The following is a 24,237-nucleotide window of genomic DNA, read 5'->3' on the forward strand; positions in this document are numbered from 1 at the left end:
TATATAGGTTGTAATTGTTTTACTGATGATTTGTTAATTGTTCTATAAGATTTATGCTGCATTTGTGATGTTCTATCATGTTAGTTATTGCTGCTTATTGTTTTTAAGCCACTTTGGGATTCATTTGAATGAAAAGCAGTGTAGAAATATAGTAAGTCAAATCAGACAAATCAATTAAATGCATAGAAAACAAGAAAATGGACAGTGACTGACTTGAGCAGGTTAACATTTTTCATGTTGGAGCCTTTCTATAGACAAGGACGGGACACGGGTGGTGCTGTGGGTTAAACCACAGAGCCTAGGGCTTGCCGATCAGAAGGTCGGCGGTTCGAATCCCCACAACGGGGTGAGCTCCTGTTGCTCGGTCCCTGCTCCTGCCAACCTAGCAGTTCGAAAGCACGTCAAAGTACAAGTAGAGAAATAGGTACCGCTCTGGCGGAAAGGTAAACGGCGTTTCCGTGCACTGCTCTGGTTCGCCAGAAGCAGCTTAGTCATGCTGGCCACATGACCTGGAAGCTGTACACCGGCTCCCTCGGCCAGTAAAGCGAGATGAGCGCCGCAACCCCAGAGTTGGCCACGACTAGACCTAATGGTCAGGGGTCCCTTTACCTTTACTATAGACAAGGACAAGGATTGTGTTATAGGTGTTGTGTCCACAATTCATGAGGTGCTCAGCAATTAATGTTCTGGTGTGTGTGTGGGGGGGGGGTGTATGTGTAAGAGAGAGAGAGAGATGTTTCATGCTCCATTGACCTGTATACACCTTGCCCAATTTAAGAGTTGACTTGGTGTGGTCACGGTGACATTTCACTGGGGCAAAAAGTGCAATGTGTCCCTTTAAATACTTGTCCTCTCTCTGTGGTTGTTGTGACCATGATTCAGTCAAGTATTCCCCATTTGTGATAAGGCTCCGTCAGCCACCATACCAATTGGGGCTTTTGTCCCTGTGCATGTGGCTGTTGTGCCAGCGTGGCCTCTACTACAAGGAAAGCTCAGATAAGTGGATAAAACCTTTCCTCCATTTTAACTCTGTTTGACAAGCTCTAATTACAAAGGGCTGCAGCGTATCATCAGCTGCACTTGGTGCAAATGCAAGATTACGGAGGTTTGATGATCTGAGACAAGGCTTATTAGGTCTTGTGTGGGAAGAAGGAAAGGCACACAGAAGTGTGAGATCCGGCACTCAGAGTTTCTTGAGAGTTTCCTGAGGGTTTTTCTCTGAAATTTTGAGAAGAAATCTCTACGAGGAGTTGGGGTATGTGTGTCAGTAATATTGTTAACAGCTGAGGGCAATAAGAGCACCAGTCCCCCTTTGCAGCTTGGACACAGGTTTCTGTACTATATTTTAAGTTATTTACAATAGTGATAAATTGATTTCATGCGTTCGGTTTTGAATAACTAGAGGCCTTTAAGAGATAGCACCAATCAGAATGGTAGGATGGCAGCTTCTCATTGGCTCTATTTCTGTGCTGTAACACAGTACAGTGGTACCTCCGGTTAAGTACTTAATTCGTTCCGGAGGTCCATACTTAACTTGAAACTGTTCTTAACCTGAAGCACCACTTTAGCTAATGGGGCCTCCTGCTGCCGCCGCGCTGCCGGAGCGCGATTTCTGTTCTCATCCTGATGCAAAGTTCTTAACCTGAAGCAATATTTCTGGGTTAGTGGAGTCTGTAACCTGAAGCGTATGTAGCCCGAGGTACCACTGTATAGCCATTGACTATGGCTTGAATACATTCAGTCGTTAAATACAGCGCTCATAATCCCTGGTCACTGGCCATGCTGGCTGGGGCTGATGGGAGCTGGAGTTCAGCAATCACTGGAGGAGCACAGGTTTCTCACCCCTGCTTTAATGTATGTAACAATTTCATGACTTGCATGAAATCCTGTCAATTACAGTTCACAGCAGTCAGTCTAGAAATACCCGGTCTTGATATTTTAGTAAATTTCCATATTGAACATTTTGCATACAGGCATACCTCATGTTGTGTTAGGTTCATGTTGCGTCTTTTCGGCTTGCGAACACGGCAAACCCAGAAGTGTATACTTCGGGGTTTCGCTGCGCATGTGTGCACAGAAGTGCTCTATTGTGCCGCGCGCATGTGCAGAAGCCGCGCTCTAGTTACGGACTTGTTGGGTTGTGAATGGCACCCCGGAACAGATCAAGTCCATAACTAGAGGTACCACTGTATTTATGTTCATCCAGAGGTTAAAATGAATGTGTATACACTCGTACCTCGGAAGTTGAACTCGTACCTTGTGAGTCGAACACTTTCACTCCCGAACACCGCAAACCCAGGAGTGTTCCAGTTTGCAAACGTTCTTTGGAACCCAAACATCCAACGCAGGTTCCGATTGGCTGCAGGAGCTTCCCGCAGCCAATCGGAAGCCGCGCCTTGGTTTCTGAACATTTTGGAACTTGCGGAACAGATTCTGTTCGACTTCCGAGGTACGACTGTATTGCTAGGTCCTGGGGGAGAATGAGCAGGATTGGAACCCCGCTGTGTAAAAATGTAACAGTGACTGCACAAGATCCCCCCAAGAAAATAACTTTGCTGCAATACACCAATATCCCAGAGCCAGCTGGTGAGCTTTTCGATGTATATTTACTATAATGTTGCTTGAAACTTTTGCTAGGAGTGGAATGGCGGAGAAAAGACAAAATGGGATTTTCAGTCTCAGCCGAACACCAGCACAACTCTTTTTCAGGGATCTGTTTGTGCTGAGTACATCTGATCCCTGCAGTGTATTTTGTGGGGAGCTGTGAAGGTCTTCTGCCTGGAGGTGATTGCAAGCTGGGCAGTTTGCAAGGTGGTGGTTTCCTGGTTTCAGCATTGAGGCATCCTGGGATGAAAAGTTACTACTTCCGTGGCTAAATTAGATGCGGCACTAAATGCCTGGCCGCCCCTGAAAATGGCATCTGTTTTTTCTTTCCCCTCAGTAACATCTGGTAGAACTGACCCAATGCCTGGTACGAGGCTGCTAGTAGTGTTATTGCAAAGAGCTTAAGTTTACAACGCCGTGCTGGAGTCATGTGAGTCTACAACACACATGAGCTGTAGTATTGTTTATAATTTCTCTATGGCTTTGCGGTGCCCAAAGTGTGTGAACACATCTTGTTTAATGACTTAGGTCTGCATGGGGACCAGGCAGCTTAATGGGCAAATAAAGAGATTAGTCTTGACATATCTCATTAAGCTGTGGTGCACACATTCTTGGTGTGAAAGAAAGCTGTCCGCTTGCAAAATAATCTCTACATTTGAATCTTGTTAGAACTGGTGTTCTTTATGACTCCCCTCTCCCCTCTCATTGAATGTAGGGCAAATTGACACCAGGTGTTCTCAGAGATGGTATAAGATTGGTTTTACGGCATGAGTCCAGTGCAGAATTACGTCTTGAAAGGTTTTTAATAAAAACTTAGTTATGTGTTGCTGCTTTCCATTCAATTACTTTTTCTTTCCCCCCCAAGCTAAGATTTGAACCCCAAATTCTTTCCTCCACAAAATGACTAGTTACGGCTAGTCCAAGACATTTTGATGCCTGAGGCAGAGATCAGGATGGTGCCTTCCCCCATCCCATGTGCAAAAGCCAACTACATTGGCAATTGCTTCAATGGTGATGATGGGACAGGGGCCTCTGCTGTACAAGAGGGCAGCAATGTAGCTGAGGGGACACAGGGCACACTGCCCAATACAGCTCTGTCTGCCCCCTATCTGTCTGCCTAAGGAAGCTGCTTCTCTCTGCCTAACGATAGGGCCGGCCTTGCATTTGCATTCTTCTTTATTTGTGTTTTGGGTTTGCCAGTGAAGGGAGGGGAGAGAGACTCAATTCTCAGTACAGTGGTACCTCGGGTCAAGAACTTAATTCGTTCTGGAGGTCCGTTCTTAACCTGAAACTGTTCTTAACCTGAGGTACCACTTTAGCTGATGGGGCCTCCCACTGCCGCTGCGTGATTTCTGTTCTCATCCTGAAGCAAAGTTCTTAACCCGAGGTACTATTTCTGGTTAGCGGAGTATGTAACCTGAAGCATCTGTAACCTGAAACGTCTGTAACCCGAGGTACCACTGTAGATTCCGTTGAGTTGTAGAGCACCAAGTAAGTGGGCTGCAAGTGGCTGGCAAGATAAAGGAACTTGTCCTTCTTTCAGAAAACTGAGGTCATCAGGGTCAGGTTATACCCCTCCAAAATGGTGCCCCGGAGTACACTTCTTTGCTTTCTCTCATTTGCTCCTTTGGGGAAAGATAAAGCACAACATTTAGTGATACAAAATTTATTATACGTTCCCCCACGTGCCCCAGTTGCGATGGGTCTTAGTGGGTGTCCTTGACCCATGTGTTAAGCGTGTTTTGCTAATTAAGGAATAGCTGCCACTGGGGAATGCCGAAAATGGGTAGGACGGCTGGATGCAGAAGCTATCGGTGAGAGATCTCCCTGTGTTGCTGCTGCTTGGGGCTGCATTAATTGGTTTTTGTCATTGTAGTTTTTCTTGTGGGTTTAGGTGCTGAATGTTCCTCATTCTATCAAAGCCCTGGTGTAAAAATTGGGCTTTTGCTTTTGCTGCCTAACTACCCATGGGACTCTTGAGTCCCCTAAGTCCATGACTGGTCAAAGAAGAATGGATGGGGGCAGGATCCAGTTGAAAGCAAGGAAGATATTTATTTTACTGTTGCATTGCAACAGAGTCCCCTCCCCTCCTTCAAAGGAGGGAGCGGCCCTGAACAAAAGTGTGCAGGAACCTTTAAAGACTTTTAACACTGCCCAACCCCCTTAGTCAAAGACCACCCCAAAATCATCATACATACATCATAGGAGCTGGTCTACAGCAGAAATCCTGTCTGCCAGGATACCTGATAATGGTCACTAATTGCATTACCTGGGCAACCTGGCCATTTTTTTGTGATGGTTAATACTTTAGTTCCGGAATCCAGGTCACAGACTCACTTTATTCATACACAAATATGCCCTTAAGACAGGATTGGTAAGCAAAAAGACAATGGGAAGGCTTTCCCCATTTGCCTCCCTTACTGCAGAGGAATATTTGAGGTCACTGGGAGAGTCAAAATGGCTTCAGGATTGCTCTCCCGTACTATTTCAGACCTATGGTTTATATCATGGGTAGGCAAACTAAGGCCCGGGGGCCGGATTCGGCCCAATCGCCTTCTAAATCCGGCCCGTGGACACCCCAGGAATCAGCGTGTTTTTACATGAGTATACAGTGGTGCCTCGCAAGACGAAAATAATCCGTTCCGCAAGTCTCTTCGTCTAGCAGTTTTTTCGTCTTGCGAAGCAACCCTATTAGCGGCTTAGCGGATTAGCGCTATTAGCGGTTTAGCGGCTATTAAAGGCTTAGCGGGTTAGCGGCTAAAAGGCTATTAGCGGATTAGCGGATTAGAAAAAGGGGGGGGAGCGAAAAAAATCGCAAGACTTGCAAGACGTTTTCGTCTTGCGAAGCAAGCCCATAGGGAAATTCGTCTTGCAAAGCGCATCGAAAAACAGAAAACCCTTTCGTCTAGCGGGTTTTTCGTCTTGCGAGGCATTCATCTTGCGGGGCACCACTGTAATGTGTGCTTTTATTTAAAATGCATCTCTGGGTTATTTGTGGGGCATAGGAATTTGTTCTTTTCTCTCTCTTCAAAATATAGTTTTGCCCCCCCACAAGGTCTGAGGGACAGAAGACCGGCCCCCTGCTGAAAAAGTTTGCTGACCCCTGGTTTATATATTTAGATATGTGTGCATTTATGAATATTTATTCTATATTTGAGACCTTAAAATTCTTATCACGGCCCCAAGTAAATAGCGGAACTGTGTTGCAAGATCACACTTGCACCTGTTGCTCACAAATTTGCTCTCAAAGGCAAGCATTCTCCATGATGTCTGTAGCACAAAGCATGGAAAGCTGGTTGGCTGGAGACTTGCTAGTCTTTTTAATGCCCTTTGCAACTCTGAGGAAGAAGTGGGGAGGGAGGAGATTGGTCAAGCACTGAGTCAGCTTCGCCACTGACTGCAGGTGACCCTCACCACGTATGGCTCAACAGAGCAACCATGTAGGATATTTTCAAATTATAGCTATACGTCAGCCGGGTGCTTCCTGGGTATGCTGTTCTTAAAATCACATTGCACCCATTTGCTATTAAATTTCAAAATCAAAAGCTTGTCGAAGAGGTGTATAGGGAGGTGTATAAGTCTTCTTACAAGGGACGCGGGTGGCGCTGTGGGTTAAACCACAGAGCCTAGGACTTGCCGATCAGAAGGTCAACAGTTCGAATCCCCGCGATGGGGTGAGCTCCCGTTGCTCGGTCCCTGCTCCTGCCAACCTAGCAGTTTGAAAGCACATCAAAGTGCAAGTAGATAAATAGGTACTGCTCTGGCGGGAAGGTAAACGGTGTTTCTGTGCACTGCTCTGGTTCGCCAGAAGCGGCTTAGTCATGCTGGCCACATGACCCGGAAGCTGTACGCCGGTTCCCTCGGCCAATAAAGCGAGATGAGCACCACAACCCCAGAATTGGTCACGACTGGACCTGGTGGTCAGGGGTCCCTTTACCTTTTCTAGTCTTCTTACAATCAAGTCAATGAGTAGATTCCTCAAGTGGGGGCACCAAACCTTTAAAGCACATGGCTTCCACAAAGAATATTGCGAACTGTAGTTTACCTCTCACAGAGCTACAACTCCCAGCACCCTGAGCAAATCACAGTTCCCAGGATTCTGTGCAGGAAGTCATCTTCTTTTGGTGTAAGGTGTTTGCTGTCCCCAGTTTACATTTCCATGACCCCTGTGAGTAAGACACTAGTAGGACACTTCAAAATGGCTGTTGTACATTAACTTTTGACGTGAGCCGATTGTTGAGTTTTCTGGAGTTCTAACAACTGAGCTCAAGGCCTGTGTACGTTAAATCTACGATAAATCTCTCCACTTCTATTCATTTCCTGCCTAAATGTGCTGTGTTTAAGGAATAAACAGAAACTATATTCTCCCAAATTGCTGCCATTTGGAGATAGGGATAAGTAGTCAGTAACAACAACAACAACAACAACAACAACAACAACAACAACAACAACAACAACAACAACAACAACAACACAGCTGCTTTAATGCTTCAGTCAGTCTTTCTGCGCCTGCACATGCATTTTAAACATGGACTGGTGGGTTGTTGTTGTTTTTTTAAAAAAATACCACTACTGAGAGAAAAGCCATACATATGGCATTAGTGTAAAACTAAAATGCTCAGCTTGTAGTCTTTAGTTAGAGAAAACCTCATTGCGTTAATTTCCTGTTATCACTGAACTAAGCAGAGAAGAGTGAAGCATCGGTTCCTAGTTTCCGGAGTTGAAACGTTCTGAGAGAACCATATGTGCCAAATATCTGTGGCCTGGCTTTTAAAAATGTCTGTCAGGTTGCTGCTCAGCACAGTAGATAAAAGAAAAAAATATAGGGAGTTTTAAAAGAAATTATAGAGAGGAGTGGGTGTTGAGACTTCTTTGGGGAGCGCAGCTTCCAAGAAAAATGAACTTGTCTTATTCACGACAGGATAATTCCCTTCAATATTATTGACAGCTCTTCTAGACTTTGAGATTTGTTTGCTTTACAGATAACATGTTACTGGTATTATTATTTTTTTAACTTCTTCATTCTCGACACTAATCTCAAATTGCATTCATTACTTGCTTCCATTTATAGCCCACCTTGTGATCAATATTCCAGACTGGTATGAGAAAGAAAAAGTAGAATAAAATTATTGAGATTGAAAGGAAGGTCAATACTGAGCCTCTTTTGTAGGAGGAGGAACAGATAACCACTAAGATAACAGCTGAACTGGGATCTGAATTTACCTTTTCCAAGTCTAGCACTTTACCCAATGAAGTAAATATACATTTTCTGTATCTAAGATATGTAGTCTACTGTTCTCTATTTATTTTTCTATTGGAAAAATAGTGTGTGATCTCTCTCTCTCTCTCTCTCTCTCTCTCTCTCTCAGTGTATAGCGATCTCTATACAGTCATACCTCGGGATGAATACGCTTCAGCTTAAATATTTTCAGGTAGCTCTCCGCGGCGACCCGGAAGTAACGGAGCGCATTACTTATGGGTTTTGCCACTCGCGCATGCACAAATGCTCAAATGACGTCACGTGCATGCACAGTCGCGTCTTACATTCGCTTCAGGATGCGAACGGGGTTCCAGAATGGATCCCGTTCGCATCCAGAGGTACCACTGTATAGATATAACTTTAATGAATACTAATAACAATCAGTGCTATTTTTATTGAAAAAGAGGTGCTGGAATTCACCATGAACACCTCCCTTGTTCTCTTATAATGGCAATGGCGCCCAACTGAGAGGTGCCAGAACTAAGTTCTGTCGAGTTCCGGCTGAAAAAAGTCATAATAATAATAATAATAATAATAATAATAATAATAATAATACCTATACATATAAATTATATCCAAGATTCAGTAGGCTTACAATAAATGAAAAGTCCCTAGATAATGTGTCCCTCATGTTCATGTTCATCTTGATATAATTGGCAATTTAATTGAATACTACAGGGTCGTGTCAGAAATGGTACAAGATATATTCCCTTCTCTTCTCCCTGTGCCCTCTTGAAAAGACTGGATGTTTGCGGAAATTGTCTGTGCTCATTTTTTCGGGGGGGTTGGAGGGACTTGGAATGGTGAGGAGGAATAGGAGACCCCCTTGGCACAAGTGCTGCTCTGGCCAGCTGCAACCCATAGTTATTACTACTGTGGAAAAGGAAACAGGATGGAGTTGGCAGCAGGAGCACACCATTAATGGAAAGGAGCGAAAGTGGCTGAAATGGTCTGGGATTTCCTGCCCCAGTAAATGAATAAAACCTCCGAAACAGCGTCCCGTATTCCCGATTTGTGTAAATGAATCTCGCCTGAGTTTGCAGATTTCGCTGGGGGGGGGGGGACCGCTTGCGAGTTAGAGCAACACATTTTTATAACAACAGGAAGCCCAGGATTAGGGAAGTTAAAGCCTTTTTTTGCCATCGGTCCTATTTCCCAAGAGACTTTCTCAGCCGACGTGCTTTTAAACCCAGCAGATGAAAGCCAACTTGACCACAGGGGGATTTCAGTGCAAACGGGCCTTGCCGAGGAGATTTCTTATGCCTTCAGACTGCACTGCCTCTCCTGCATCTGGCAAAGCAAGTGGAAAATGTTCTTGTTGGCTTTTAGTGGGTCACTAGAGAGCAAAATGTTTACATCCTACCCTTTAAAGAGAGGAGGTGGAGGGGAGAGAGAGACAGAGAGGTTTCCAGATCGTGTTAATAGACGCAGCACAATGCACCGTAGTTAACTGCAATAGTCTGCACTTGTGAAGAAGGCAAGATTGATGTGATGTGCTGTGTATCACAACTCTCTTATTCACTTCAACTTGCCTTTCCTTTAAACTCTCCGTACCATCCAAAGTTTTACAGAGACACTTTCAAGGATCCATTACCTCAGCACCCCTCCTCATCTTTAGCTCCTGAACATTGCATTGCATTCATTTTCTCCCTATTAGCCTGCCTCGTGTTGGCTGCTGAATCAGAGTGTTTTGGCAAACGAAACTGTTAGGGTTTATTTATTTATATTGACTAAACTTATTAAGACAGGAGTGCCTGGCGTGCTCTGGTTCATGGGGTCACAAAGAGTCGGACACAACTAAACAACACAAAACTTATTAGTTCACTGGTCACCCGAAGCTTTCCAAGCAGCTTGCATTATAGAAAAATATACAACAAATGCAAAAATGAGGGGAAATCCTATAATACATTAACATTTCAGACATCCTGCAACTCAGGGTTCTAGCTACTGCTAGGCCTAGTCAGAGTAGGCCTATTGAAGTCTCTGGGCATGACTAATTTAGGCCTATTAATTTCAGTGGGTCTACTCGATGAGTAGGGCTTAGTTGGCTAGACCCCATTATCTTTTTTTCTTTTTAAATCTACAACAATCTCACAATGAACATGATTGTACACGACTACTTAATAGAGATCAGATGTAGTCTAACCCCTGTGTAAGCTTTTTGCAAGCCAAGCAGGACGAATGATTAAAAAAACAGGTTTCTGGAGGGGTGTGTGTGTTTGTGCATTTAAGTAAGAGTTTGGAAACTAGATTTTCATGCTCTAGTGTCCTTTTATTTCCTTTTCCTTTTGGATTCTGTTTCCGTCATCCTTCGAAGCTCCTAATAAGGCTGGTAGCTTTAAAAGAGATTAGCAAGAGATTAACAAAGCTGGTGGCTTTAAAATAAAAAAAGGGTTGGGAAATCTTGTGAGGAAAGGCCAGCCAAAATGTCCAGTGAAACATTTTCCTGACGAAGAAAAGTGTCAGTGAGAAGATAATGATTCTCAAGGCCAAAAGACTGGATAACTCAAGAAGGAGGAAAGCGGAGTGTTGTGTTGTTGTCATCGTCAAGGTTGTTTATATTGTGTTTGCTGATAATACTTGGTGGATCATTCCCCTGCCTGGGAAACAAGAAATTGTGGGTGGGGAGAGATGCTGAGTTTTACTCCTTAAAGTGCCTGGGCCATAAATGTTCTGCTTTTCATTATCCAGCTGTCGGAAGAGCAGAATTGACATGGACCGCTTTTGGGGGTGGGCTTTGGCTGTGGGCTTACCTGGTGACATTGGTAGATAGCCATTTTTTTAATTAAAAAAAAATCCACAGTGCCTCAGGGCGACCACTGTTGCGTTGCTCTGGGGCATACTGGAAAATCCTATGCAATTTAAAATGCTATTTGTAGTTACCCAGGGAAGGCTATGGGTGGACTCTGGGGATATTGGAGTCCCAGAGTGCTGGTTGTGGATGGTGAGGCCTGGCAAGGAAAGGGGCAAAATACAGGTTAAACAAGCTGGGCATGTTAGGTGTAGTTAGCCCATTCATTTCCCAGGTAAACCTGGGTTGTATTTTAAAAAATAAATTGTACAGTTAAAGGTTCTCATGAGCCCAAAACCATGTATGGTGTCCCCAGCCATTTTCTTCTGGGGGCAGGGGGTGCTGTGTGTATGTGTGAGAGAGAGATTTTCCCTGCTTGCGACTTCTCCCCTCAAAATCTCTCCACCCTCCCCTGAGCTGACATTTTGCTTCTGTAAGGTGGATAATGTTGTGGTGCAGATTTGAAGCGAAAAAAGAAGCTGGAGGTAGAAGGATTAAACGCCCCCTCCTTCCTCCTCCCCTTTTCTCTGTTCAGAATGACATCCTCCCAAAGCTGCTTAGTTCTGTTTTTGGTTACTGTACTGTACTTCGGATTCTAATTCGTCTCGAATGCTTTATAAATACCTGATTTTCACTGTGCTTTCTTGATAATTTCAATTTTGGCGTGTGAACCGCTTCACAACCAAGTTGGTATATAAATCATGTCAAATAAATCTCTCTCTCTCTGTTGTTAAAAGTTTGGAATTAACTGCCCTAAAATATTTTCTTTGAAATTTATGAGGTCCGCCCCCCCGCCCCCACACTTGCAGATTTTAGAATTGGAGATGATATTTGAAGAGTGGATCATAATCACATTCCCCCCTTCGCCTATTGAACTACCATAAACTATGGGAGAGGGTTGGAATTGCCACCATGAAAAAGAGTGAGTTGGAAGGGAAATTCATCTCTGCTCTTTCTCCTTTTCAGAAGTGGCACACACATTTCAAAAATGCCTATTTTCAGAACCCCACCCACTTGGTTTGAAAAATGTAGGTCCGTCTTGTTGTCAAAACACACACAGCTCAGTTGTTGCAATTTTCTGTGGTCGGAGAATGGCCAGGTTCCAGGGGGAGAGCGCAGGAATTGGCCTCTGTTTCACCTGGAAACATTAGCAATCCTGAGGGCAGGAGTCTGGTTATACACAGAAAAATGGAAATGAGCCATTTTGAAGCCAAGCTTCTGGCCAACATTAGCTCAGAAAGCCGAAGGGGAAAATCTGTATTTACTCAGTGTACACCTCTAGCATACTGAGCAACCTGACTGAAGATCTATAATGTTATTTATAGGGCTTCAAGACCTATTATTATGAGGTCTTATTATTAGGCTTGCTATTTAAGGGCTTAAAGGCTTTTGTGTATGTGTAAAGGATGCGTCAGCAACTAAGCGATGAACATCATGCTCCCTGTTAGCCAATTTGTGGTTTTAGATTAGGGGGTCAGTGCTACTCCTGAAATGCAAGTGACAGCCATTGCAAGTTAAGCGGTGAGATGAACAGTTACAAGCAGCTTGAGTAAATAATCAGGTTTTAACCAGGCACCAAACTGAATAAGGTTATTGCCAAGCAAATATCAGATGGGAGGGCATTCCACAAGTGGGGTGCCGTCACAGAGAAGGCCCTGTCCGGTGTCACCAAGTAATGTGTAACACCCAAAGGTGGGACTTTAAGGAGGGACTCCCCAGAAGATATCAGGACACTCAGGTACCAAGGTGACTTCAGTGATCCACTATATTAGATGACTTTAATAATACATTTTACATCCCTGGGTAATACTGGCCAGATCTGATAGAATGGGGGGAGATATTTGCCTGTTACGAAGTGTGTCTCAAGCATCAAATTGTTTATTTTAAAAAAGGTGTAGCACAGCACTGATTGTCAGCTGGTCATGGGGAAGTGCTGCATACAAGGCTTCCAAAGGGCCAACCATCAGCTGATAGTTAGTGCTTGGGAAGCACTTGGTGTCAAACGGCATACAGGTGAAACTCAGAAAATTAGAATACAGTGTTACCTCAGGTTAAGTACTTAATTCGTTCCGGAGGTCCGTACTTAACCTGAAACTGTTCTTAACCTGAAGCACCACTTTAGCTAATGGGGCCTCCCGCTGCCGCCATGCCGCCGGAGCCCGATTTTTGTTCTCATCCTGAAGCAAAGTTCTTAACCTGAAGCAATATTTCTGGGTTAGCGGAGTGTGTAACCTGAAGCGTATGTAACCTGAAGGGTATGTAACCCAAGGTACCACTGTATCCCCAAATCAACACAGACTGTGGAAACTTCAAACTGGACTTCAAGCATCTGGCATTGTGTGCCTCTCCATTCTTCCTCCAGACTCTGGGTCCTTGGTTTTCAAATGAGATGCAAAAGCTGCTCTCATCAGAAAAGAGTATTGGGGAGCCATGTCATCAGCTGGTGTTGGTCCACTGTGCTTCATTAAGTCCAGGGTCAACGCAGCCATCTACCAGGAGATTTTGGAGCACTTGATGCTTCCTTCCGCAGACGAGCTTTATGGGGATGCTGACTTCATTTTCCAGCAGGACTTTGGCACCTGCCCACACTGCCAAAAGTATCAAAACCTGGTTCAGTGCCCATGGGATTACTGTGCTTGATTGGCCAGCAAACTCACCTGACCTGAACCCCATAGAGAATCAATGGGGCATTGCCAAGAGAAAGATGAGAGACATGAGACCGAGCAATGCAGAAGAGCTGAAGGCTGCTATGGTCTTCCTGGTCTTCCATAACACCTCAGCAGTGCCACAGGCTGATAGCATCCATGCCACGCCGCATTGAGGCAGTAATTGATGCAAAAGGGGCCCAAACCAAGTACTGAGCACATATGCATGCTTCGACTTCTCAGAGGTCCAATATTGCTCTATTTGCAGTCCTTGTTTTGCTGATTTCATTTAATATTCTAATTTTCTAAGATTGTTAATTTGGGATTTTCATCAGCTGTACGCCATGATCATCACAATTATAACAAATAAAGGCTTGACATATCTCGCTTTGCATGTCATGAGTCTATCTCATATATTAGTTTCACCTCTTAAGTCGAATTACTGAAATAAATGAACTTTTCCACGATATTCTACTTTTCCGAGTTTCACCTGTAGGCAAAAATATGTTACCTGATGTCATTAGGGCAGGAGGTGAAATGGTATGTGGGTGGCTTTGCCCATGTGCCAGACTTGGTCCTCGGGGGTGAATGGAGATAAGGATCTGGCGCCCCAGCCAGTTCCCCACCTCTGCTTTATGATCATGCTTTAAAATAAGTTTAAAGGATGTTAAGAACCACGGATAGATCTCGCCTCTAAATATAGACTGAAAGGGGCAGCTTATGGTGAACTCTCGGAGCAGATGTTTCTTTCAGTCTCATCAGTAATATTTTCCAACTACTGAAGAACCAGCTGCTTAATTATTTCCTGCTTTAGCCATTCACACTATATCCTAGATTCCATGAATGTGACAGCAATGATGTCAGTTTCCCAAGCGCCCTTCCACTGCATAGAAACATATGAACATTGTGTGTTGTGCAAAGGCAAAGGCTGCTTTTTCTCCGGGGACAGGCTATGGGTTCAAGTGCCCCCTTTCTTACTCCAGTGCAAAATCACCCTCCCTTCTCTGGCCTTTGTTAGCAGACAGCCAGGAGAATATGGTATTCAGAGTGCATAGATTGTGGAAGGATGTTGACCAGTTTTCAGAAATCTAGCAGGCAGTTATAAAGAACCATTGTTAGCAGCTGAGATAGTAGCGCATAGAGGGTTGTTGGTGTATGTCAATCTTGGCCTGTTCGAGGGTTCAAGTTGGTTCACAAGACCATTTCCCCCAAGCCACCCAACCATCAGTTGATGTCACTTGCAATGTCCTATTGTTTCCATTGATGTATTGTATGTTTTGCACTTTCATTGTATATTTATTTTGTATTATTATGGTACAATGTTGCCCACTGCTTTTTTGGGGGGAAGGATTTGCACTAAAAAGCAGTATATACCGTATTTTTTGCTCTATAAGATGCACCTGACCATAAGACGCACCTAGTTTTTAGAGGAGGAAAAGAAAAGAAATAATATTCTGAATCAAATGTTGTTGGAAGAGGCTTTGCACGGCTATCCCTGAAGCCAGAACAGCAAGAGGGATTGCTGCGCAACAATCCCTCTTGCAGTTCTGGCTTCAGCGAAAGCAACAGAAAGCCTCTTCAGTGCAGTGGGAGGAATGCTCCCGCTGCGCTGAAGAGGCTTCGCGCAGCATTCACTCCATAAGACGCACACACATCTCCCCTTACTTTTTAGGAGGGGAAAAGTGCGTCTTATAGAGCGAAAAATACGGTAAATAAACCAGGCCATATCAAAACCATGCCATCTGATGGGCGGAAGAGCAGCTTAAATCCTGTGTTGGCTGCCCGCCTCTTTCCCTTGCAGGAAACAGGGGTGTGTGGCCAAAGCAGCAGGATTTAATGCCCCCAATCCTCAACCGACTAGCGGGCAGTAGATTTAGATTTCAGGGCAGTCTAGTGTAAATACGACGCTTAACATGGCTGGAAATATCTTGGAGCATGTAATGGGTTTGACATTAAATCATTCCCCCTTCTCTTATTTTTTATCTCTTCTAGCCCCCGCTGGTCCAAGCAATTTTCAATGGTGATCCTGATGAGATACGTATGTTGATCTACAAAACAGAAGATGTCAATGCTCTGGTAAGTGACTGTGTCTAATCCCCCCACCAAAAAAACCTCGTCTTACGAGATTTGACCAGCAGAAATGCTGATTCATATTTTGTTTTGAGGTGCAGAGGAACTTTGTCTTTCCTCTACCCAAAGTCTAGAGGCCTATTCTCAAGATTTGGGCCGCGTCCCCAATAAAGTACACTTGGGATCACATTTATACCTTAATAGCTAATGGGACCAACAGTCAAGCAGGTGGTTTCTGCACGTGCTGCAGAGAGAAGTGAGGGGCAGATGAGGCTCGTCAATCTGAGAAGGTAGCTTATCTAGGAGAAGGAAAACTCTGATCCTCATCCTCTTCTGCCTTGTGGGACATCTTTGGGAGAAGAAAAGAGTAAATTCTACACAAATTCGGAGTGGAGTCCCTAAGATGGTTGGATGACATCTTGTATGCCTCCTTCTGGCAACTCCTGCAGCCAAGCTGCTGTTAAGCGTATCGCTGTGCTTTCCTTTGGACCGCACCAGCAAGGCCGAGCGGGGTGGGGTGAGGGTCTTGTTGTCTGGGCAGGCCAGGATCTCCATACGCACTGCCCTGGCTTGCACACTTTGAAAAGTCACTTTGGTGCTGGCAGTGCAACAGTTTGACTTCACCCCCAAAGGCAGACTCCATTGTCTCTTGAGACAGACAGATGCCAAAGACAAGCTATGGCAATTCTTCCTTCCCTGCTTTTTTTAAGTGGAGAGATTTATGTAGGAGTGGCTTGCCTAAGGAATAATCCCAAGTGGTATGAAATTCTCCCACTGGTGTTGGCCAGAGAGAGAGACTTAGCTGTTGTACTTAACCAGCAGCTGAAAAATGCAATTGTCTAATTATTATTTTTTAAGTCATGATTTTCAAATTCCAAGTCTAGCAACAGCCCTGTTAGAAAGTGTAAGATGAGATGATCATTTTCGTCCATTTTCATGTGTCTGGCTCTGACTGTCACCTGTGATCTGTTTTTACTGGTTTTCTGCTTTCCTCTCTGTGAGGAATTTTCTGCACAATTTTCCTGATAGTCTAGTAAAGCAGGGTTGGGGAGCTTTTCTCCTGGATCAGACAGGTGAGTGGGACGATCCAGTTGTTTAAATTCCACGGTGAGGTTCCCAAGTTCCTGGCAGCCAGGCCACCACAGAATAAAACTTTGTCATTTCAAGCCATGTGAGAAAAGGCTGCTGTTGCTTTAACCGATGAAGAACTGTTGTACGGTTTAAAACTACAATATAATTGTGGTGTGTCGTTTTGGTTCTTTAGAGTGGCCATTGTCATGTTTGCTGCTTAATGTGCATGACTGCCTTGGGGAAATTGGAGCAGAATTCTTTCTTATTCTCCCTAATCTGCTTGCATGGGTTAAAAATATTACCGTATGTGGACATAAAACAGACTTCTCCTTCGGCGACATACTTGTTGGGGTTTGGAAAACCACTTGCTTCGTTCATACAGTTAAGACGGCGATTGCTCCATTTTTCTTACTGAGGAGAAATGAGATGCTGGTTTTTCGTTTATGGCATTGCTGATTTCTTATCTGTCCACTCGTTATTGTAAACACACTGTTCCTGCATGTGGCTTCACTGGCCCACTGCCCACAGCTACAAGGAAGTTTTGAATTCCTGTTATCGAGTTTTGTAGAGCATTATTGTCTTGTGCCCAACCTAAATATTGTGGATAGTTCAGGGAGCCAGCTAAATAGACTCCCTGACTTTGTGAAGGCTGCCAGCTAGCCTAATTAAACCACATCTCGTCCTATATCTTAAAGAACCAATGCTTCATGGCTACATTAACCTTCTTTATCAGTATCACAGACCCAATTTTCTGATCTGTTGTTTTCCCAGTCTGACATAGACTGCACGTGCACCATAGCTTTAAAACAAATTATTTCCCTCAAAGAATTCTGGCGCTTTAGTCTCCCCCTCACAGAGTTACAATTCTCATCAGCCTTTTATATCAAACTACAGTGCCCTGAATTTTTTGTGGGGAGAAATGTGCTTTAAAGGTGCAGAGTGTATGCAAGTTCAAAAAAACATTTTGTGTTTTTGAGAGAACACATTAGGTATTTTGTGTGCATGTAGTGGCTGCTCATTCAGTTTCTTGGATGTGTCAAACTGGCAATGCCGCTCTTTGGCATGCAGAACAATGTATGAGAGGTGGTGAGTTTGAGCCATTTTGATGGAAGCCAACCACCAAAACACAATTCATGTGTTGGAGCATTCTTGTGATTAGTTCCCAACTCGTCATCACAAAATGATTTTTGTTGTTGGCTGTGCCCTGAAAATTGCCACCTCAATATAGTTTTGTGGACTGTGCCAGCTTTAGGTTTATTTTCCCCAGCCGTGACTGGAAAAATGAAAATAATGAAGTAGCCATTTAGCTAGTAACTTTAGAGTTTCTCGTTCTACAGCTAATTTTAAAAACGACATCGAGAAATCTCCATTTTGGAAATTCTCTTGGTTTGTTGACACCTTGCTTGAAACAATGGCAGGACTGATCGTCTTTGCACATATTACTGTTCTAATTAAACAATTAGACAGTTAGGCGCAGGGCTAATCAAAGACTTGCCTACCTTTCAGAAGAAGAAAGTGTACAAATGCTGTTTTTCATGAACTGCTTTTCACTACTGTTTATTGTCAGCAAGAAAAATAGTCATTGTGATGCATCAGTCTTGAGACAGAACAATGGAAAAGTTCAGCGAGGCCAAGAGATAAATTAATCCTGCCTCTTCCTTCAACAACTATATATTTAGCCTTGTTTAATGGTATCTATTGTCCTGGACAGGCCTTTTTTGTTCGTTTTTTAAAGGACTGTATACTTGAAACATGGCTCTACTTACACTAACAACATGTGCAGTCCTTCCTTCTGTTGTTTTAGACCTTTTTGTATGTGGGGGGGGGGTCATTTATCTGGTGGAATCACCTTCTTATGCTGGAAGGAAAATGTTTGCACTATTTTGGAGATTGTGAGGTATTCTAGAGAAGGGGGAAAGCAGCTTCCCAGCTGCCAGACTTAACTTTTTTGGGTTCTGGTGGCTACTGAATGCCTGAAGTTTTGCAACCCTCAGAGTAAACGTGCATGCACAGAACTGAGTTTATGGAACGAACCATTGACTGCTTGGCCATGGACTAGATTGGACTTTGGGCTGATCCAGCAGGATCTTACTTGTTGGTTGTCCTTTATAATTTTTGCACGAAATTAATAGCGAGAGCAAGACAGTGTGGCAGACCTAGACATCAATATCTCCTGCTGCTTGTTGTAGCCACCAACTGCTTTCAGGAGAGCCTTTCTCCTTGCACAGCAGGGTTGGCATCAGGTGTGGGTATTGTTGGGCACCAGCTAAGGCCCACACCTCAGCAGGAGACCCACTGCCAACCCTTCGGGGCCCCTGGCTCTGTCGTTCCTTCTCCATACTGTTGCTGCCTGCACACCTGTCTCCTCCAAGTGAGTTCACAGTAGAAGGAACAAGAAGAAGGAGCAGCAACTTCCACTCATTTTGCCCTCTCCCGAAGCTCCCAAACAGACAACAGCAAGGAGGAGCTGGGCTCACTTAGGGAGGCATCTGTTTGAGGACATCTTGCCCATCTTGCCTCCCCAAACCCTGGAGCCAAAACCATTGTCACAAAGGCACCATGCTGTAGAACCTTGCCTAAATCAACAGCAACAAAGGTTTATCCAGAAATCATGTCTACTTGCGCACTGCTTCATAAGCGGTTATTTCTCTTCTGCTTGCTGCCTTTCCCTTCATAATTACCATTCTGCTACCATAATTATCATTATGTCTAGGTGGAATACAGGTGGAGAGTGAGATGCAGATAATTGCAGAAACCTTTTGGCAAACGCTTGAAATTTTGTGCTCTAGCTAATGCTGATCATTACTACTTAAAAAACGAGACCCGGTGTGGATGAATGCTAGGAGGTTCATGGATATGGAAGCAAAGTCTCCTTTACTCATAGGGAAATACAGTATTCATGATAAATTTAAATATCACTGCTGTATATCCCACACATCTTACTCTCGTTTCCTTCAATGTAGATCCCGCTTTCATAAGTGGTCAGAAGGGAGCCAATCTGGTGTGACTAATCAAAAGTTGGTCAGGGGGCAACCTGAATTACAAAATGTAAAAAGCCTATAAAAAAATGCCCCCCCCATTGGATCTCTGACTTCTACAGTTTTAAGTCATAAAGTGAAAAGGCTGTATTGTGAGCAAAATATTGCATACAAATCTGTTATCCCATCTGCAAAAGTGCAAGAGGCCCAAAAAGAGCAGATCTATTTTGGACAAAATGGACTGTTTCAAGAAGTGGCAGAGAGATATCTCTAGATTTGTCTGGCAGGGCAAGAAGCCTAGAATAAAATTTAAAATATTAACGGATGCAAAGGAAAGAGGCGGATTTGCCCTGCCAGACCTTAAACTTTATTATGAATCAGCAGCCTTTTGCTGGTTGAAAGAATGGCTGCTTCTTGAAAACACAGACATCTTGGACTTAGAAGGCTTTAATAATGTATTTGGATGGCATGCATATTTATGGTATGACAAGGTCAAAGCACATAAAGCATTCAAAAATCACATTGTCAGGAAAGCATTGTTTAATGTCTGGATAAGATATAAGGATTTATTTGAAAATAAAACCCCAAGGTGGTTGTCACCGATGGAAGCGAAGGCTCAGAAAAAGCTCAATATGGAGGCCAAATGGCCGAAATATTGGGAAATTTTGGAACAAGAGGGAGACAAATTGAAATTGCAGAGTTTTGAAAAATTAAAAAACAAAGTGCGAGATTGGCTTCATTATTATCAAATAATGGAGGCATACAATTTGGACAAAAAAATTGGATTCCAGGTGGAAAAATCAAAATTGGAAACAGAACTGTTGGATCCCAAAACTAAGATTTTGTCAAGGATGTATAACGTGCTGTTGAAATGGAATACTCAGGATGAAACTGTGAAATCTGCTATGATTAAATGGGCACAAGATGTTGGACATAACATTATGATGGCTGACTGGGAACAGTTATGGACCACAGGTATGAAGTTTACGGTATGTAATGCTTTAAGAGAGAATATTATGAAAATGATATACAGGTGGTACATGACACCAGTCAAGCTTGCAAAAATCTATCACTTGCCTGACAATAAATGTTGGAAATGTAAAGAAACTGAAGGTACATTCTTTCACCTTTGGTGGACGTGCCCAAGGATTAAGGCTTTCTGGGAGATGATATATAATGAAATGAAAAAGGTATTTAAATATACCTTCCTGAAGAAACCAGAGGCCTTTCTCCTGGGCATAGTTGGCCAATTGGTGTCAAAGAAGGATAGAACTTTCTTTATGTACGCCACAACAGCAGCAAGAATACTTATTGCAAAGTACTGGAAGACACAAGATTTACCCACCCTTGAAGAATGGCAGATGAAGGTGATGGACTATATGGAATTGGCGGAAATGACTGGCAGAATCCGAGACCAGGGAGAAGAGTCAGTGGAAGAAGAATGGAAAAAGTTTAAAGACTATTTACAGAAATACTGTAAAATTAATGAATGTTAGAATGATGTTGGATAGAAATTAAGTGGTTTTTAGCTGTAATACTATAAGGGAATATGAAAAATGGATTACTAATAAGTAAAAATTTAATGTTACAATATTTTAAGATTAAAGACTAGGATAAACAAGGAGGGGAAGGATTTGCTGAACTAACAAACTGAACTGGAATACAAAAAAAGGGAGGCGCGAGGAGGTCCGGGAAACAAGCTAATGAAAAATAAGTAATGGAAAGATTGAGTTGTTTTTAACTGTTTTTTATTTTGTATTTTTCTTTCTTTTTTCTTTTTTCATTTTGTAATATCTTGAAAATTTTAATAAATATCTTCTAAAAAAAAAGAAAAGAGCAGATCTGGATTTGATATCAGCCAAAGTTAACGTGAAAGGAAAATGAGGTGAAAAAAACATATAAACAAATGCATTAAACACTTGTGTATTAAGCAAAATTGCATACAAAAATGTGTATGGTATGAGAAATGAATTTCCATGAGGCCTTAGAAAAAATGCCAACTGGTGTGGAAACGTGCATAAGGTTGGAAAATGAGAAACTGAAACCCCAATTGACAAATTTGCCCATCTTTACAAAAGACCCAATGCTGTCCCAAGAATGCTGCCATATTCACACTGCATGGAGGATCGAAGGAGTTCAGAAGTGGCATGATAGAAATCTCTGTCTTGTGTGCCTAACATAAAGACCCCTACCCCCTCAAGTCCTAGAGCCAACTCTGTAGGCGGCAGCAATTGCCCCATCTTCACACTTGGGGCACCCTGACCGGAAGCAGTAGAGGGTGAAGCAAAACAAAGTTTGATGACCGTCTGCTGGCAATCCCTGTACAGTGGTGCCTTGCAAGACGAAAAGAATCCGTTCTGTGATTCTCTTCGTCTAGTGGTTTTTTTCATCTTGCGAAGCAAGCCCATTGAAGGATTAGCGCTATTAGCAGCTTTTAGAGGCTTTTAGCGGCTTATCTGCTGATCGGATCAGCTGATAAGCGGCTTAGCGCTATTAGCAGCTTTTAGCGGCTTATCTGCTGATCGGATCAGCTGATAAGCGGCTTAGCAGCTTAGAAAAGGGGGGGGGAGGAAAAAAAAACAGCAGGAACTCGCAAGACATTGTCATCTTGCGAAGCAAGCCCATAGGAGACTCGTTTTGCGAAGCACCTCCAAAACGGAAAACTCTTTCGTCTAGCGAGTTTTCCTTCTTGCGAGGCATTCGTCTTGCGGGGCACCACTGTATCTTGAACTGCATTGAGGGAGCTTCCCAGGAGTGGCCTTGACTGTCTCCCTCAGTGGCTGCAGCCCACACACCTGCTACAACGGCAGCCTGTAGGCCTTTGGTTAGTAATTCTGTCTCTTTTGCTTTTTAGGACACCGAGAAGAGGACCCCTCTTCACGTTGCTGCTTTCCTGGGGGATGCAGAGATAATCGAGCTTCTAATCTTGTCAGGTACGTAGTTCCTGTGTCACCATTAGGAAAGTGAAATGGCTATGGGTGCATGTAGATGTCGGCTGCATATCACAAACAGGTCATTCAGATCTGAGTTTTCTGTGTGCATGTTCAGCACCTTGTCCCATCAGCTGTGATAGTCCCATAAGTCATAATATTCATTGCCCATCTCCTGGTCACTGTCCACACAAGTAAGTGGAGCTTGATATTCAGGCTGAGAGACAAAGGCCGGAGGGCCCAGCAGGCTGGGAAATTATCCCTACTCTGGGCGTGTGAGGCCAAGCACCACCATTGGCCAGTTGGTCCCGCAGCCCGGGGAACACCTTTTAATTCCTGCTGCCATTGGCCAATTTGGCGGCAGGAGGACGATCCGGCCTGCAATCGGCCAGTTCACAGAGGAGGCCTGGGGGCCTGACCGCAAAGTCACCCACCCAAGAAGGGGCAAACAAACTTCTCCCCTTCTCTTCACTAGCCTTTCCCGATTTTGGTGTTCCTCTACCTGTGTACATGCATCTTTTTTTAAAGAGAAAATTTGTTTTTAAAATAATTTTTAAAAAGAACATTCTCTGGGAAGTACACAAGACCTGAAGAGCAAATGTTACCAGCCTTAAGTAACCTGCTCCCCCAATGGACAAAACTGAGGTTTGTGTTTTTCAGGGGGTGGAATGGAGGCAATCTCCATTCCTATGATTCTGTTTTTTAAAAGGGAGGGAGGCCTTTTGGAACTGTGATATTGACCTGACCATGGCTTGCACCAGAGGTAAGACCTCTATATTTACAAAATAAATAAATCTCGATGTATGCACCGTGATGACAGTCTTCAAGATCACGTGTTGAGATCTTGCTCCTTCAAACTGGGTTGTTGAGCTTTGGATGTGCCTTCGGTATGCAGCAGTCGGTAGAAATATGCATGCTTGTATTGTTTGGGATTTGTTACCTTGCTCAAGGTGATTTTCTGAATGATGTGGATACATTTTGGATAGCGATGGGGTGATAGTTGGCCGCCATACCCTCCCAACATTCCTCAGATGAAAATGACCCTACTTCACTTGAGGAACGTTGCAGGGTATGGATCACACATCTCAAGAAGGAAAGTGAACTGCAGTACAGCTCTACCTGTGCCACCAATATTCCCCTTCATCTGTGACCCAGAGTGCAGACTGCATACAGTACAGCTTTGATGGACCTGGTGGAAACATTGTTTGTATCTAATGGCTAGAATAGGTTGTTGGAAAACCCAGAGTTGGTGCAAAGTCTTTGTTCTGAGCAGTGGTACAAGTAATGTTGGACTTTGAAGTTACTGTTCTTATGTACCACCTCTTTAGGTGGTAATGTGTATTATCTTGGTTACTGCAAAATGTGGTAAGTCTGGAGGCCCTCCTCCTCATTTTGCTGAGTCGGCCCTTTCCTCCTCCTCTCTTTGCTTGTTACCTACGAAGGCCTTGTCCTGCCTGGGCTACACAATCTTTATTTGAGATCCTTGAGTTCGGGGTGAGAATCCTCCAGCCCTCAGGCCTAATGAGGCCTGCCAAGCCTTCTGAATTGGCTTGCAATAGTGTTTTGGCCAAGCCACACCAACTTGTACTGCTCCTAATGCCACCAGGCATCCCTGGACACAGGGCGTAGAGTGCAGTTCAGCAAGGCAACTTTTAACTTCAGACCCTTTGAAGCCTTGGTGGTAATTTGAAACACTGGTGGCAATACTACATCTGACATGGGGTCTTCTTTCATATGGACATGATGCATGTATTAGCATGGAATTGTTTGTCTCACACTGTCTGTACCACCATGGCTTGGATTTGAAGATGTGGATGACCACATCTAAGCGTTGGAGACAGTGAAGCCGGCAGCTACTGTACCAGTACAAACTGTGGGGATCAGATGT

The 24,237-nt window shown here is 43.8% G+C and overlaps 1 protein-coding gene across 11 annotated transcripts in view; it reads left to right on the forward strand.

The window, feature by feature from the left end:
* The window catches only part of ANKRD44 (ankyrin repeat domain 44), a 151,922-nt gene that overhangs the window by 47,919 nt on the left and 79,766 nt on the right, over positions 1–24,237 (forward strand). For 6 of the 11 annotated variants that reach the window (XM_081202651.1, XM_081202660.1, XM_081202655.1 and 3 more), the window contains exons 1-3: positions 10,944–11,093; positions 15,293–15,376; positions 22,274–22,352. In XM_081202651.1, the coding sequence (XP_081058777.1) occupies positions 10,959–11,093; positions 15,293–15,376; positions 22,274–22,352 (298 nt within the window). In that variant the 5' untranslated portion in view covers positions 10,944–10,958. Of the gene's footprint in view, positions 1–10,842; positions 10,891–10,943; positions 11,094–15,292; positions 15,377–22,273; positions 22,353–24,237 lie in introns of those variants that run through there. The other 5 variants (XM_081202657.1, XM_081202659.1, XM_081202653.1 and 2 more) reach the window with 2 other exon arrangements.

Source organism: Podarcis bocagei (assembly GCF_964188305.1).
Source record: "Podarcis bocagei genome assembly, chromosome: 1".
Taxonomy (NCBI): Eukaryota; Metazoa; Chordata; class Lepidosauria; order Squamata; family Lacertidae; genus Podarcis; species Podarcis bocagei.